This window comes from Schistocerca americana, chromosome X, assembly GCF_021461395.2.
Source record: "Schistocerca americana isolate TAMUIC-IGC-003095 chromosome X, iqSchAmer2.1, whole genome shotgun sequence".
NCBI classification, from domain to species: Eukaryota; Metazoa; Arthropoda; class Insecta; order Orthoptera; family Acrididae; genus Schistocerca; species Schistocerca americana.
In genome coordinates, this window is record NC_060130.1 from 940,958,304 (window position 1) to 940,973,697 (window position 15,394).

Sequence of the window (15,394 nt, forward strand, 5' to 3'; positions counted from 1 at the left end):
AAGAAGTGGTCAATGTTGATGAGGAAAGTAACTGTTTTCTTGTTTCAAATGACAGTTTTGTAATTGAAGATAGTAGAAAGGTGGTATCTGAGTTTGCGATGGCAAATTAGTATAGAACGTTATTTACAGAAAATTATTTTAGTATGTCGTGACCATCGACTGTGAGTAACTGCCTCCTACAAAGTGCAGAGTGAATGGTCTATGGGGGACACAGAGCTCTTTGGTTCAGTCTAGAGACTGAGTTTGCAATGTGCATGTGAATTTCTGTAGTGTTTTTCTTGTGTTTTGTGCAATTACGCAAAGTTAATAAAAATTCCTGATCGTAATTGGTTGGTATTCTCTGTGCTTGGTCAGCCACTACAGCCAGAAAACCCACATTGATGACCCCAAGTCGCGAAAATGCGTTGCATTCACTCACTGTGTACCACCGGTTTTGTGACAATAGACAATGTCACAACCTCCAATTTTTCTGGCAGTGCAGGATGCCATGACCGCAGCATGGACATTTGACTGTAAAGTGCAACACTTTACCCCGTGTGCTACTAATACACCAGGAATGTTCATACCTTCTATGTTTGCTTCGACCAGCCAGACGGCCCTAACCTCTGCCGGCACATCACACCGGGCACTGTACACATCAGCGCGGATGGTTTCTACGGCATTCTACGCTCGACAGAATGCTCCTAGAGCACAAGATCCTCGGAACCCCTCACCTGCGTTTCTACCTCACAACATGGACCATGTTTCTGTCCAGTTTCGGGGTCCACACGCATGGCCGCCCCTCCTAAGTGTCGTCCACCGTTTAATGTGCCCCCCCCCCCCCCCCCCGTGCCAGTCAAAGGGACGCTCGTGCCAGATACTCTGGGGATGCTCTGGGCCATACCTGCCCACCCTGCCACCTCACGCATACCTTGGCGACGCACCTGCCATGGTTCAGCCCTATCACTTTGGCGCTCAATCACGATTTTGCGCCTCTGCTCGAGATTTCGTCTGCATCTGCCGTTGATCCTTCTATGCCTGCTGTGCCGTGCTTGTCATGTGGCCGTACAGATTTCCTGTCTACAAGGACTGGATATCATGCCTCACCTGCACAGCTTGTGGACGTCCAACACAACACATCGCCTGTCACTGAGGCACAACCCGCATCAGTAAACACCATGCAGAATCCCCGTATGATTCGTGCCTTTCCTACACCCCCACAAGCACTGGCCCCTGGTCGTTTTCCGAAGTAGCCGCTGTTACAACCAGACAACCCAGTGACGTGGTTTGCCTTGGTGGACAACATGTTGGGCATACACGGTATCGTGGACGACGGCACTTGTTTTGTGTGTGTAGTGAACCACCTGCACGACCACTCTGATCTCATCAGTGACTTGTTGCTGAACCCACGCAAGAGTAACAAATATGCCTCTGCCCACGCACCACTCATCGAACACCTTTCTCGTATGCCAGCAGATTCGATTGACAACATTATTAATGACGAGACTTTAGGTGACAGAACCCCCTCACAGCTGTGGCGACGCTTGCGTGGGCAGGTCAGTACCGAGATCTTGCCAAACTTAGCACTCTTGGGCATTGTGGTTAGTAAAACTGCCGCAAGAACTACAATTACATTTGCTTCCACATACCGCAGCGTCACTTGAGGATAAACTACGGCTGATAGACCAGGCATACACCATTATCCGGCACCGCCACCTCCCTCGGCGCAGCACAGTGCCTAATATCGCCGAGTTGGTAATCCCGTGAGTATACTTCCACCGACGGAGGGGGGGGGGGGGGGGGCAGAGGCCGGGCACATGCGTATCGCGGTCAGCACGCGGAACAGCAGCCATCTAGCGGCCAAGATCGGGAACCACGAGCAGACCGGCACCAACCTCTCCCCACCCCAACCGGGCTAGTGCCTGCCCACCCCGCCTTCCCCTTGCCTGACTCTTCGGCTGGCGGGACGTGTACAGCCAACTCACGCACATGCTGGTTCCACTCCACTTACAGGGACGCCGCTCGCAACTGCCATCCGCCCTCTGCGTTCCCAAATGCCACACACGGGCTGCAGTAGGAGCCACGGCTCACAGATGCTTGCAAGGGCGTCCACAGGCATTGCATTCTGTCAAATCCCCCATCTCACAACGACGTCTGTATGCCTTGGATTTAGGTTTGCGCCAGTATTTTCTCGTCGATACTGGAGCAGACGTTAGTGTCATACCCCCCCACATTCACCATAAAGGACACGACACCAGCCAAACTGTTCCTGCGAGCAGCAAATATATCGTCACTTCATGTCGACAGTTTGGCCGAGTTACCTGTCGAACTCATACCTGGTAAACAGTTCACTTAGTCCTTCTACATGGCTGATGTAGAAGACCCAGTATGAGGCATTGACTTCCTTTTTCATTTCGAACTGTCTCCAGACCTCTAGTCGGCCGCATTATTGCACCACGCCTCGTGCGCTCAGTCACCCCCTCGGCCCCCCTTTCCCCCAGCTCCCCAAAGGTTTCGGCGCGGCTCTCATCGAGTGCTCTTCACTGGCGGGCAGCCTCGCAACTCCCACTGCCCAGCTTCAGTCCGAACACTCTGCAGTCGACGATCTCCGCACTTGCAACGCAGAACAATCTTACCATCAGCTACTCAAGCCCTCACCGAGGCTCGATGCCCCTGTACAACGCCTGTCTACGCCGCCATCCTCTGACACCGGCGACGCACCGCGTGGGACTTTGACGTCGCTACCTCTCAACACCGGAGACGCAGCTCGCAAAACTTTGCCGCCGCCGACGCAGACAGCTTCCCTGGCACATCAGGTTAGTGACTCTCGCGTGCTACCAACTCCTGTTCGCGACACCCCCCGAGCGAGTTCACCAGCCCAGCTGAACGCTATCACAAATGGCACGACATACAAAATTGTCACAACAGACGGGCCTCCAGTGCGTCATAAAGCACGCCGACTGCCGCCACATAAACTATGACTCGCTAAGGCCGCAGTGAAGGAACTTCTGCGGGCAGGTATTGTTCGTCCGTCGGACAGTAACTAGTCCTCGCCCATACATTTAGTTCCCAAAAAGGACAGCACAGTGCGCCTTAGCGTCGACTATCGCCGCCTCAATGTGCGGACCGTTTTAGACAATTATCCGATACCTCATATACAAGACTTCGCCCAAGTTCTTAGCGGAGCATGCATCTTCAGTGTCTTGGACTGCCGCAAGGCATATTTACAGATACCTATGGAACAGAGTGACATACCAAAGACAGCGTTGATCACACCTTTCGGACTTTACGAATTTTGTTACATGCCTTACGGTCTAAAAAACGCGGCCCAAACTTGGCAACGTTTTTTAGACTCACTTCTGTTTAACTGCACTTATTGTTATGCATACCTCGACGACATACACATTTTTTCCTCCACTGACAGAGAGCATAAACTCCACCTAGCCACGATACAGGACTTATTGACATGTAACGGAGTCGAGATCAGTAACGACAAGTCACAACTCTGCTGCACTGCTGTCACTTTTCTGGGGTACACCGTCACCTAGGAAAGTATACACCCCCCTCAGGAGTGGGTAGACTGCATTCACGATCTACCTCTCCCAGTGTCGTTTCGTGAATTACGTCGGTTTTTAGGTACTATCAACTTCTACGGTTGTAACCTGCCGATGGCGGCAGCAATTCAAGCCCCTTTGACTGATGCATTGGCCTAGAAACAAACCTAGGGCAATCGCCGAGTACAGTGGTCTGACACCATGGTGAGGGCTTTCAAAGACTTGAAGTCAGCGTTAGCATAGGGTATCATTCTCGCTCATCCTTTGCCATATGCCAGCATCTCTATTACAACAGATGCAAGTGATTTTGCAATTGGTGCAGTCCTCCAACAGCACGTCGGTGACACGACACAACAACACCACTTTTTTTCCAATAAACTATCTACGGCCCAGCGTAAATGGTCAGCATTTGACAGAGAATTGCTTGCGGTTTACAAAGTAGTAAGATATTTCTGCACAGACATTGAAGGAAGGAACATAACAATTCTCACACACCATCGCCCCCTCACAGAGGCTATTCGTAACCCCACTGTTGACCTTCCCCCAAGTAGGTTTCGGCAGATGGATTTCATTTGCCAATAAACCACAGACATCCGTTACATCCGAGGTTCAGAAAATGTGGTTGTCGACTACCTAGCATGTATCACTCCAATTTCGTCCCCCATTAATTTTGACGGATTGGTCTGCTTACAGGACAATTATATTGAATTTCACAACCTCCGACAGGACCGAGACACTTCCCTCCAGATTGTTTCCCGGCTCGGCCAGGCCACTGTGGTGCAATATGTCCATGGGCACCACCTGGCTTATTGTTCCACCCGCACTGCATCACAAAGTAATCACTACATTACATAACCTTTCACACTCTGGTGCTAAGGCTACTACGCACCTTGTTACAGAGTGCTTAGTGTGGCCAGATGTGAAGAGGGATGAGCAGCCGCTCGACCATGAAATCCAATTTTTCTCGCCTCCCACTCAACTGTCATAGTACTGGCAGTGGATCCTGGTGCAGTTTGGAATTCCTGTGTGATGGTTTGGATAGATGTCTGCCAATTACACATTACGACTCTCTTCAACTGTCGGCAGTCTCTTTCAGTCAACAGACGATGTCAGCCTGTAGACTTTTGTGGTGTATGTGTCCCTTCGCGTTTCTATGTCACTATCACATCGGAAACAGTGAAACTAGGAATGCTTAGGAGTGTGGAAATCTCACGTACAGACGTGTGATGTGAGTGGTACCCATTCACCTGACCAGGTTCGAAGTCCGTGAGTTCCGTGGAGCGCCCCATTCTGCTCTCTCACGATGTCTAATGACTACTGAGGTCGCTGATATGGAGCACCTTGCAGAAGGTGGCAGCACAATGCACCTAATATGAAAAACATATGTTTTTGGGGGTGTCCGGATACTTTTGATCACATAGTGTACCTGCTTCTGAATCAGGTGGTGGTTGTTGGGATGTTTAAGGGGGACTAAACAGCTGCTTCTGAATCAAATCCATCCACTGTGCACAGTCCACACAATTCCTGACATACCGATCGACATCGTCTTCTCTTCCACCTGTACTTTTCCATCACCCTTCTAAACGTCGCCCAGCATCTCCTATTGCCTGATAAAATGTGATCACGCATTTCATGTAATATTTCATGATTCAGCTTGGACAGTACCACAACTCGTGGTTCTAATTTCGTTTCTCTAGGTAATAATCCACTATGCATGTTAAACTGCTGTTGCTTGCCATTATGTTTACACTCTTTGTCAGCGCTCTGCGCTGCTTGCCATTCTCCAAGGTAGTGACGTAGTGCCTGCACTTTAGCTATTTTTCCACTTTGTCCATCTGCATTTCTGTGTTTCTTCCCTGGTTTGTGCATTAGTTCATACTCAAATTCACTGAGTTTTAATTCCACCTAGTCAGTCCTTAAAATCTAGTAACCATTTCAAAACAGTGCGGTCCATCACTGCCTTGAACTTCCTTCTGTACAGGTAACACTGGAGGTATGTCACTCTGTGTCCCAAGTGAAACAACTCTCTCTCTATTGTAGAATAATTGCTCTCTGCCGAGTTCAACTGTATTGATGCAAAGGCAGTAGCGTGTTCGTGACCATCGACCTCCTGGTTAAGTACCCAAGAGCATGATTCGATGCATCACATGAGAACATGAACCCCTTCTGAAAGTCTGGGAATACTGACACCGGACTGGATGTCTTTTATTTTGACGAATGCCCCGTGACATTCCTCTGCCCACACAAACTGGACCTCCTTCTTCAACAACTGTGTAAGTGGTCTGGCAACATTCTAAAAACCTTTAATTAACTTCCTATAATAATTCAAAATTGCAACTCCTTGGTTGTTCATGGTACTGGAAACACTTACACCGCTTAAGGACAAGATGGCGGCGCGCGTTGATGTAGTAATAAATCGCTCGGTAAACTATGAGTATTTAGCGTCTACAAAGTGCATATCGTGTGATAAAATAGTAAAAAGCGGTATTAGAACTTGCCCAGTGATGCATGTGTGGTGTCATCCACACTGCTTTGCGAAAGTAAATCTAGAAAACATATCGTGCGCTTGTGGAACAAAGTGCAACGGTTATCTAGATGCGACTGGAATGTATCGTGAAAATCGCGAAACCAATGTATTAGAAACACTGCAGAAAGAACTTCAAGCCACAAGACAACATGCTCAGCTACTGGAAAGCATGATCAAAAACCTTTCTGAACCGCCACATAAGGAAAAAGTTCGAAATTTGTACAGTGATGTTGTTTTAAATACTTGTACTAACGAAAGAAATGACGCTCCATTGAAGAAGAGTGAACATGAAAAATGTGAAACAGTAAACAAAGGTAAGAGTGAACATGTAAAATGTGAAACAGTAAATAAAGGTAACCTACAAAGTGCTTCTGAACACTTCTCGTGTAATTTAAAAAGGGTTAAGAAAAATGACTGCAGTAAGTTGAAAACAAACACGAACATGAGCCAGCTTACAAATAACAAAAAACAGGTACTGTTACTTTCAGATAGTCACGGTAGGAACTGTGCAGAAGTACTGAACGAAATTTCAACAACCAGCTATAAATTTACATCTTTGATAAAGCCAAATGCTATATTCAAAGAAACAACATGCAAGATACAAAACAAAACGTCTAGTCTAGGACAAAATGATTATGTTGTCGTCTTAGCTGGTGCAAACGATATTAATGGATCAAAACGTGGTTTTATGACATCACTAGATGAAACGATCGCAAAAACTAGGCGCACACAACTAATTCTATGCACAATACCGTACAGATATGACATGCCAAATGAAAACTGCAAAATCTACCAAATGAACAGTTACTTGATGCAGAAGGCATCTTACAGTGAACACATCAGAGTTTTAGATGTAAATAGCTTCCTCCAACGGAAAGACTTCACCAGGCATGGGCTTCACTTACATAAAAATGGGAAAAAGAAACTGTGTGTTAATCTGCTGAATGCCATCAAAAGTCCACTGGTAACAAGAAGTGCCATAAAACGTGTTACACCAGGACATCAAACATATTCGTGGTCCAATGAAGCTAATTTGGTGGACAATCTCAGAAGAATGAGCAATACTGCAGCTGAACCAACAGCAACACCGGGAGCTGAAGAGCCATCAGTAACAACAACAAAAGTGAATATGCAATCAGGGTCATCAAGGAAAACACCAGAAACAGTTTTAGAAAAGAAGAAGGTATCCACAGTCAGCACTAAGTCACCAACAACATCCTATGCAAATATCTCGTCAAGTGCCACAGATCAGTCAGCCCACGACATCCAAGTGGAAACAGCAAAAAATGTGCAGCCACACTCCAAATCAGTACCACTGGAAACTGTGACAAGATCTTCAACACGAAAACGCAGACCTCCAGCCCACAGCCAGGATTTTTTGTGGGCAAGAACACCAGTAGCTCCCTGCTAGCAGAAAACCAAAGAAAAAACTACAAGAAAACCCGGTGAGTGGTGTCAAAAATCATTCCATTGGAAAACAGTCACTATTATCCTTTAAAATATTACACCATAATGTGCAGTCAATGTTTAATAAGTTATTAGAAATAGATCTCTTCCTAAAAACAAAGCCACACGTAGATGTTCTCTGTATTACTGAACACTGGTTAACAGAAGACAAAATTAAAAAAAAAAACCCACTTGGCGAATTTACTCTAGCTGGTTATTCTTGTCGGAACAAAAGTAAGGGAGGTGGTACAGCAATCTATGTCAAAAAATATTTAAGATACAAAAGCCTCACAAAGTACAATAATATGCAAATAGAAACAGACTTTGAATTCTCCTTAATTATCTTAACAGACTATAACCTATTGATACTGAATGTATATAGAGCCCCTGATGGGAACATCCAAACCTTCAAACACTCCCTCGAAGCACTACTCACAAAAATTCACTCACTAAACAAAAATCTATTAATAAGTGGAGACTTTAATATTGACTTCCTCACACCTGGAAAAAACAAAGACGAATTGTTGAATATTACAAATTCATTCAACCTATCCCCAACTGTAAACACATCAACCAGGATCACAAAAAATTCAAAAACAGCTCTAGATCAGATTTTCATAAACACAGACAAACTGCACCACTCTATTGAAGTCATCAGCACAGGTTACAGTGACCATGAAGCCCAAATACTAACAGCGATTTTAAATTACGTAGGACAATATCCCACAATAACTAAAATGCAAAGGCAATTTAATGATGATAATATAAGGCTTTTTAACTATCTGTTAAGGGCTGAAAACTGGGCAGAGGTCTATAAAGAAAATGATGTAAACTACATATTTAATTCCTTCCATGAAACATTTCTCCAACACTTCAATACTGCATATCCACTGAAATCCAGGAAAATCGGAAACAAACACACAAACTCATGGGTAACAAAAGGGATAAGGATTTCCAGCCAAAAAAAACGTGACTTAAAAAAATCACATGAAACACCATGACGTCGATGATCAGTTTAGGTCATATTGTAAGACCTATTTTGCAATCTATAGGAAAGTTATCCAACAAGCAAAAAAATTATACAATGATAAATTTATAAAGGAATCTAACAATAAAATGAAAGCCTTGTGGATGGTTGTAAAAAATGAAACAAACAGTAAGCAGCATGTTATAAACAAAACATTAAAACTAAACCTAAATGATGAAGTCACATCAGATCCCCCAAAAATAGTAAATGGTTTTAATGACTATTTTAGCAAAATAGCAGAAAACCTGATAAAGAACAACTGCCACAGACCAAATGCTCAACACCAAACACTAATAGAAACTGCACCGGTACAGGCATCAATGTTTCTTCACAAAGTCTCCAATCCTGAAGTACTTACAGTTATAAAAGGAATAAAGAATAAGTACTCCAGTGGTAGTGACAATATTCCTGATTTAATTGTTAAGAAATGTGGAGAATCCATTGTAGAACCCCTAACCCACATAATAAATGCATCCTTTACAAACGGAGTTTTCCCTGACCTACTAAAGACTTCTAAAATTACCCCACTTCACAAAAAGGGCTCTAAAAATGATGTAACCAATTACCGGCCCATAGCACAACTCAGCTCATTCTCAAAAATATTTGAAAAATTATTTTACACCAGATTGGAAGACTTTACTAATAAACTATCCTTATTGACAAAACACCAGCATGGTTTTAGAAAGCAAAAGACAACTACCACAGCTATTTATGAATATCTCAACGAAACCTTAAAAGCACTGAATAATAAGGAAATCACTACTGGTATCTTTTTAGATTTATCCAAAGCGTTTGATGTAATTGACCATACCATACTCCTTAAGAAGTTAGCAAATAAAGGTATAAGAGGAATTGCAAACAAATGGTTAGAATCTTACCTGTCAAACAGATTTCAAAAAGTTGAAATTAATTTTGAAAAAAAGAATACAACCACCCATCAATCTACTGTCCACTCCTCTGACACAATGCCTATTAGATATGGTGTGCCACAAGGCTCAATCCTGGGACCCATACTGTTTCTGCTATACATTAATGATATAAGCACAAAGCTTGCTACAGGACATACCACACTATTTGCCGATGACACAAGTATTCTAATAACGGGTACTGATACAGAGGACCACAACCAAAAAATTAAACCGCTTATGTCGTCACTCAGCAAATGGTTCAACGAGAACAAACTGATTATAAACATACAGAAAACAACCTACATCAACTTCAGACTCTCATCCCAAAAACAAGAAATGCCTGATGTGACTCTAAATAACCAAGAGCTTATGTGTGTGGACTCTGTCAAGTTTCTTGGCATATGGCTTGCAGAAAATCTTAAGTGGGAGACACACACAAATTATATCTCAAAAAAGCTCTCAACTGTGTGTTACATTTTAAGGATACTCAAAAAAATCAGTCACAAAATCTGTTCTCATACATGTATATTATGCTTACTTCCATTCTACATTACAGTATGGAATCATATTTTGGGGGAACTCACCTGGAGGTAGATATATTTTCAAAATGCAAAAAATGGCAATACGCATAATATGTAATCTAAGACATAACGAATCATGCAGACAACATTTCAAAACAAATGGCATTATGACACTGCCCTCTGCTTACATTTATAATATCGTCTCATTTGTCAAGTCATACCTGTTAAACAATGACTGCACACTAAAATTCAATGGAGATATTCATAACTATGCAACAAGGCAGCAATCTGACCTACATATGATTCAGTCCAGAACTACCTGCTACCAAAAAAGTGTTTTAAATGTTGGGATAAAAATGTATAATAATGTACCCAATGAAATCAAAGCAACAAAGAACCCAACAGCCTTCACATATAAGTTAAAAAAATATCTCTTGGACCATTGCTTTTATGCAGTTGATCATTTTTTTGAAAGGGGTTAAAAATGTAAAAAATATGATAAATGTTCAATTAGGTCTGAAAACTATATACTGTGCATGTCTATGGAATACACTGGACTACTTTACTATTACATTTGTATTGGCTGTTTGTATTTTACCATACAACATTTGCATTTACTGTTTTGTCAAAGATAGCTAACTTCCTCATTGCAAAATAATGTAAAATCAATTTATTAAATATTACCTGCAAATATGTTCCCTTGACGTATCCAGTATCGTATGTAAAACCTTACATCTCTTTGATTTGTATTAACTGTTTTGTTGAAGATAGATAATTTCCTTGCTACAAAATAATGTAAACATCAATTTGTAAAAATTACTGTAAATAGCTCTCTTGACCTATCTAATATCATATGTACAGCTGTACAATACTATGATTGCCTGGATCAATAAAAATACAATACAATATCTGCCCTTAAACAGTTCTTACTAATCATATGGCTCAGAAAGTTAGCCTCCTCGAGCCCAAAGTGACAGTTTTCCGCGATGAGTGTCAAACGGGCTGCTCATAGCCTCTTGAATACTTCCCTCAGACGTTGTCTATGCTCTTGCATATCCTTGTATTCGTCAAGATATACCAAACATTGACACATTTTCAATCCTTTCAGTCGTTTCGGCACTTCGTCCAGCAACTGTTATAATGTTGCAGGCATATTTTTGAATCAAAAAGGCATCCTTATAAGTTGATAGTGCCACCAAGGTGCTGAGAAAGTCGATCTATCTTCCAGAGAAACTTGCAATTGATGGTATCCACCCCTTAAGTCCATTGTCAAGAAGTACTGGCTTTGCGCAAGGTTATCTATCAATTCCGTGATGTTTGGAATTGGGCAGGTATCTGTTTCAGTCTTACTATCCAAATGGCGGTAATCAGAACAAAACTTATACTTGTTTGAGCCACCCATAGACTTCTCCGTCACAATCATAATTCGTGCGCCCCCCCCCCCCCCCCAGGGCTACTATAATTCCATCAGCCAACCATTGATTTGTAAATCAGTCAATAACTGATTGCAGCTATCATGGTGTTCTGTGCAGCCTCTGATGCATCAATGTTTCGTTCCCTGTGCTGTGTTACTGGCGTAGTAGGCAATGGCCCTTGCAGAAGAAACAAATCCTGAAATTCTAGCAACAGATCCTCCATCTTTGTCCTTTCTGTCCTGTATAAATGCTTCAATTTCTCATGAAATGCGGTCCTAGCAGCATCTTGTGCCTCATCATAGCCAACAGCCCTTGTGTGGCAATCCTCATCTGGAATCTCTGGCGTAGGCAATAATGATCACTTAAAAAAATTGCCTTCTTTGGCGTCAGAGTTACCCATACTGATGATTACAATTTTGCCTCTGTGCCTCTCTTGTGCGTGTACAATACTACGTTTCACTAAACAATAAGGTATATGTAATATTATATCAAACATATCAACTCGTAATGTAGGCTCCACTTTCACCAATAGGACTTTCTGGTGCCTCCTGACACGCAATCATTTGAATCAAGCCTTAACTCTTTGGAGCACGGTGGTATACATAGTATACCACCTTTTGAAAATTTTCTTGGCTCTTTGCACAGTGGTTTAACTGCACGACCACCACTCTAATATGCTCACCTAGTTCTCTACTTATCAGACAGATGGCACTCACTGCCTATAAGGAATCAGTTCCCGCCAAGAATTGCATAGATTACAACTGTGAAAGCTGCGTGCTGAGTTGTGCATGGTTTTTGCGTGTGAATAGTGGTTTATAACGAATTTCTTGTTGCGCCTGTGTTTTTTCCATATCTTGGACGTCACAGCTACGGTATGAACCCATGTATACATTCATATGCACAATCTTCCGTTATTTATATACAATTTATTTTGGTGGTATATTATTTGTACCACCGTGCATGTAGCAGTATTCTATTGCATTTCGTTTCCTAGTATAAAATTCGAAATCCTCCGCTACAAAGTTTAGTTTTTAATTGTGTTGTGACTTATTTTAGCTCTTTCTCCATTTTGTTTTGCTTACGTATTCTTTACTTGGATTCAGGCTGTTGTTTGAAAATGAAAATGTCAAGAAGAGGCTTACGAGATGAAGAAATCGAACGATTATTGTGTGAAATTCCATCAGACGAGGATTCCACTGTTGACACCACAGATGACGAATCTGATTATGAAGCAAGCATTGTTGCGGAGGCTATTGTGTCGTCTGAAGGCGAAGTTTCAGAGAGCGAGGAAGAAAGTGAGTCCACTCCGCCAAAACGCGCTGCTGACACAGCGCCAACTTGGGGACAACAATTCAATGCTACCTCAGGAATGCAGTTCGACAGTGAATCAGGACCAAGTGCTTTTATTAGGGACATTGATGATCCAGAACCTATCGATATATTCGAAAAAATATTTCCAAAAGAGCTAGTTGAGCTAATCGTTTTCCAAACAAATTTATATGCGACGCAATCTGGCAAGTCTTTCACTCCAACAACTGACAATGAAATACGAACTTTCCTGGGAATCAACATTTTGATGGGTATAAAGCGTATGCCAGCATACAGAGACTACTGGTCTAGTGCCCCAGAACTTCATGATCGTTATATTGCATCTCTGATGGCAGTAAATCGGTTTGGATGGTTACTGAGGAACATTCATCTGAATGATAACACATTGCATCCAGAAAAAGGACACCCAGGTTATGACAAACTGTACAAGCTGCGACCAGTGATCAAGATACTATCTGAATCTTTTTCCAAGTGTTACCAACCCAGCAAACACCTAGCAATTGATGAGTCAATGATCAAATTCAAAGGCCGCAACAGTATGAAACAATACATGAGAGATAAACCCATAAAGCGTGGTTACAAAGTGTGGATGCTGTGTGACAAGACCTCTTACAACTTGAAATTTGATATTTACACCGGAAAAGTAGGTGACACAGTGCAAACAGGCCTTGGGGAGCATGTAGTGCTGAGTTTGTCCTCTGAACTCGTAAATAAAGGCCATTATCTTTATTTCGACAACTATTTCAATAGCTATAACTTGTTGGCTGGTTTACAGCAGAGAAACATATATGCCTGTGGGACAGTTCAACCAACAAGGAAACATTTACCCAAATTAAAAACAGACAAAGAATTAAGCAGAGGTGAATTTGACTGGAGGGTCAGCAACTGTGGCATCCTCTACTTGAAGTGGAAAGATAAGAGAGCTGTTCATCTCCTTTCAAATTTTCACAGTCCTGAAGTTACTACAGTGACTCGCCGTGAAAGAGATGGTTCACGCATAGAGCTACCTTGTCCTCAAGCAGTGATGGATTACAATGCACACATGAACAATGTCGACAAGTTCGACCAACTGAAAAAATCATATGAAATAAGCCGGAGAAGTAAAAAGTGGTGGCACCGAATATTCTTTCACCTGCTTGATGTCAGTATCGTCAACAGCTATATAATTTGGAAGGAACTAGGCGATAGAGAAAAAATGACTGCCAAAGTCTTCAGGATGAGTATCCTGCAAAGCTTAGTAACCCAGAAAACACCATTGAGGCCATCTAGACTTCATGAGAGTCAAGTCCACGTAAAGAAAAACAAGCCATATGTTTCCTCACGCCAGCGTCTCGACAATTCATCCCACCAGCCAGAGCGTACTACCGCCAGACGTTGTGCGAAATGCAGTACAAAAAAGAAGCAAGTGCGCACTTTCTGGATGTGCGCTGAATGCAAAGTGCCTTTGTGCCTTAGCAAAACAAAAAGGTGCTTTCAAGATTTTCACAAAAAGGAATAAGAAACATATTTTATTTGTAAGGTTTGTAATTTGATTTTGTATTGTAAATGACCAATTGCCAGAAATAAAATTATTTTACATTAATTATACTAATTATTACTGCTTAGAGTAGAATTTAAAGGTGAGTTACAAGCACAAACCAAGATATCTCAAAAACTTTAGGTACGGCCCTAAGTGGCATGGTGGTATATTATATATACCACCATCTAAAACCAAAATCAATACAATAAAAAATTTTAATTCATGTTTTCCTTTATTAGCAACCCCACCAGACATAGAAAATGCATGTTTTATTAAAAAATTAATTAAACATAAAATCTGTGCATCAAAGAGTTAATTCTATTGCTCATGGTTTAACTGGATTGTTTTTTTTTTTTATTTTAGATACTCCTTATGGCATATCAATGTTGACAAATTTCCCCTAACAGGAATGTCTAAACACTAAGCTCCACTATGTCATCGAAAGTCAATTATGGCATGATGCTGATGCAGAATGTCCAGCCCTAGGATCATACTGTAGCCCTCACTTGCATGAGACATCACTTCCTCGAATAAAAAATTCATAGCTACTGTCTCCAACGATAGTATGTCACTATCCCCAATCCCACGCAAATTATAATGTGATGGATTCCAGTGCCTCATATCCACCAACTCTCTTGAGGCCACTGACATGTGCTGCCCTATGTCCATCCTTTGGCGGGGGACTCAACCTACTGCTCTCAGACAGGAGTCAGACAGTGGCTGACACTGTGGCGCCAAGTCCCACTAGAACTCAGCGTTGGTGTTGGCAGGCATGGGCAACAGGTTTGCAAGGCTGTGGCATCAAGTGCCATGAAGAACTTAATGCTAGCATCAGGCACAGCCCAGTATTCCACCTAGGCATACTGTTAGTGGTGCCCAGTCATCGCACTGTCCAGCTTAGCTCTAGCATTGTAGCAGTACTGCTGGCTTCTGGTGATGACAGTTGACCTCTGCCTCAAAATTCAGACTTATTAAATGCCTCCAGTGCCCATTTGTTGCACTAAAACCCATTTCTAGTCATGTTGCCATAACAAGAGGTTTGTCCTGCTGTAGTGACACTGCCCCACTTGCTACACAGTTACTGCTCCACATACTGTTTACCACTGAACTCTTCTGCCCTCACTTCACAATCCACTGTTCTGTCTGTTATTGTGACCTACATATCACCA

The 15,394-nt window shown here is 42.5% G+C and overlaps 1 protein-coding gene across 1 annotated transcript; it reads left to right on the top strand.

Annotated features, from left to right (window-relative positions):
* The first annotated feature begins 12,500 nt into the window (after nt 1-12,500).
* Nucleotides 12,501-14,204, top strand: LOC124556415 (piggyBac transposable element-derived protein 4-like). Its single transcript, XM_047130374.1, has one exon. It carries the CDS (start codon nt 12,501-12,503, stop codon nt 14,202-14,204), a length of 1,704 nt encoding a protein of 567 aa, XP_046986330.1.
* Nucleotides 14,205-15,394: the final 1,190 nt, after the last annotated feature.

Coding starts and splice junctions, on each gene's coding strand:
- LOC124556415 (XM_047130374.1), top strand. CDS start 12,501: ATGTCAAGAAGAGGCTTACGAGATGAAGAAATCGAACGATTATTGTGT.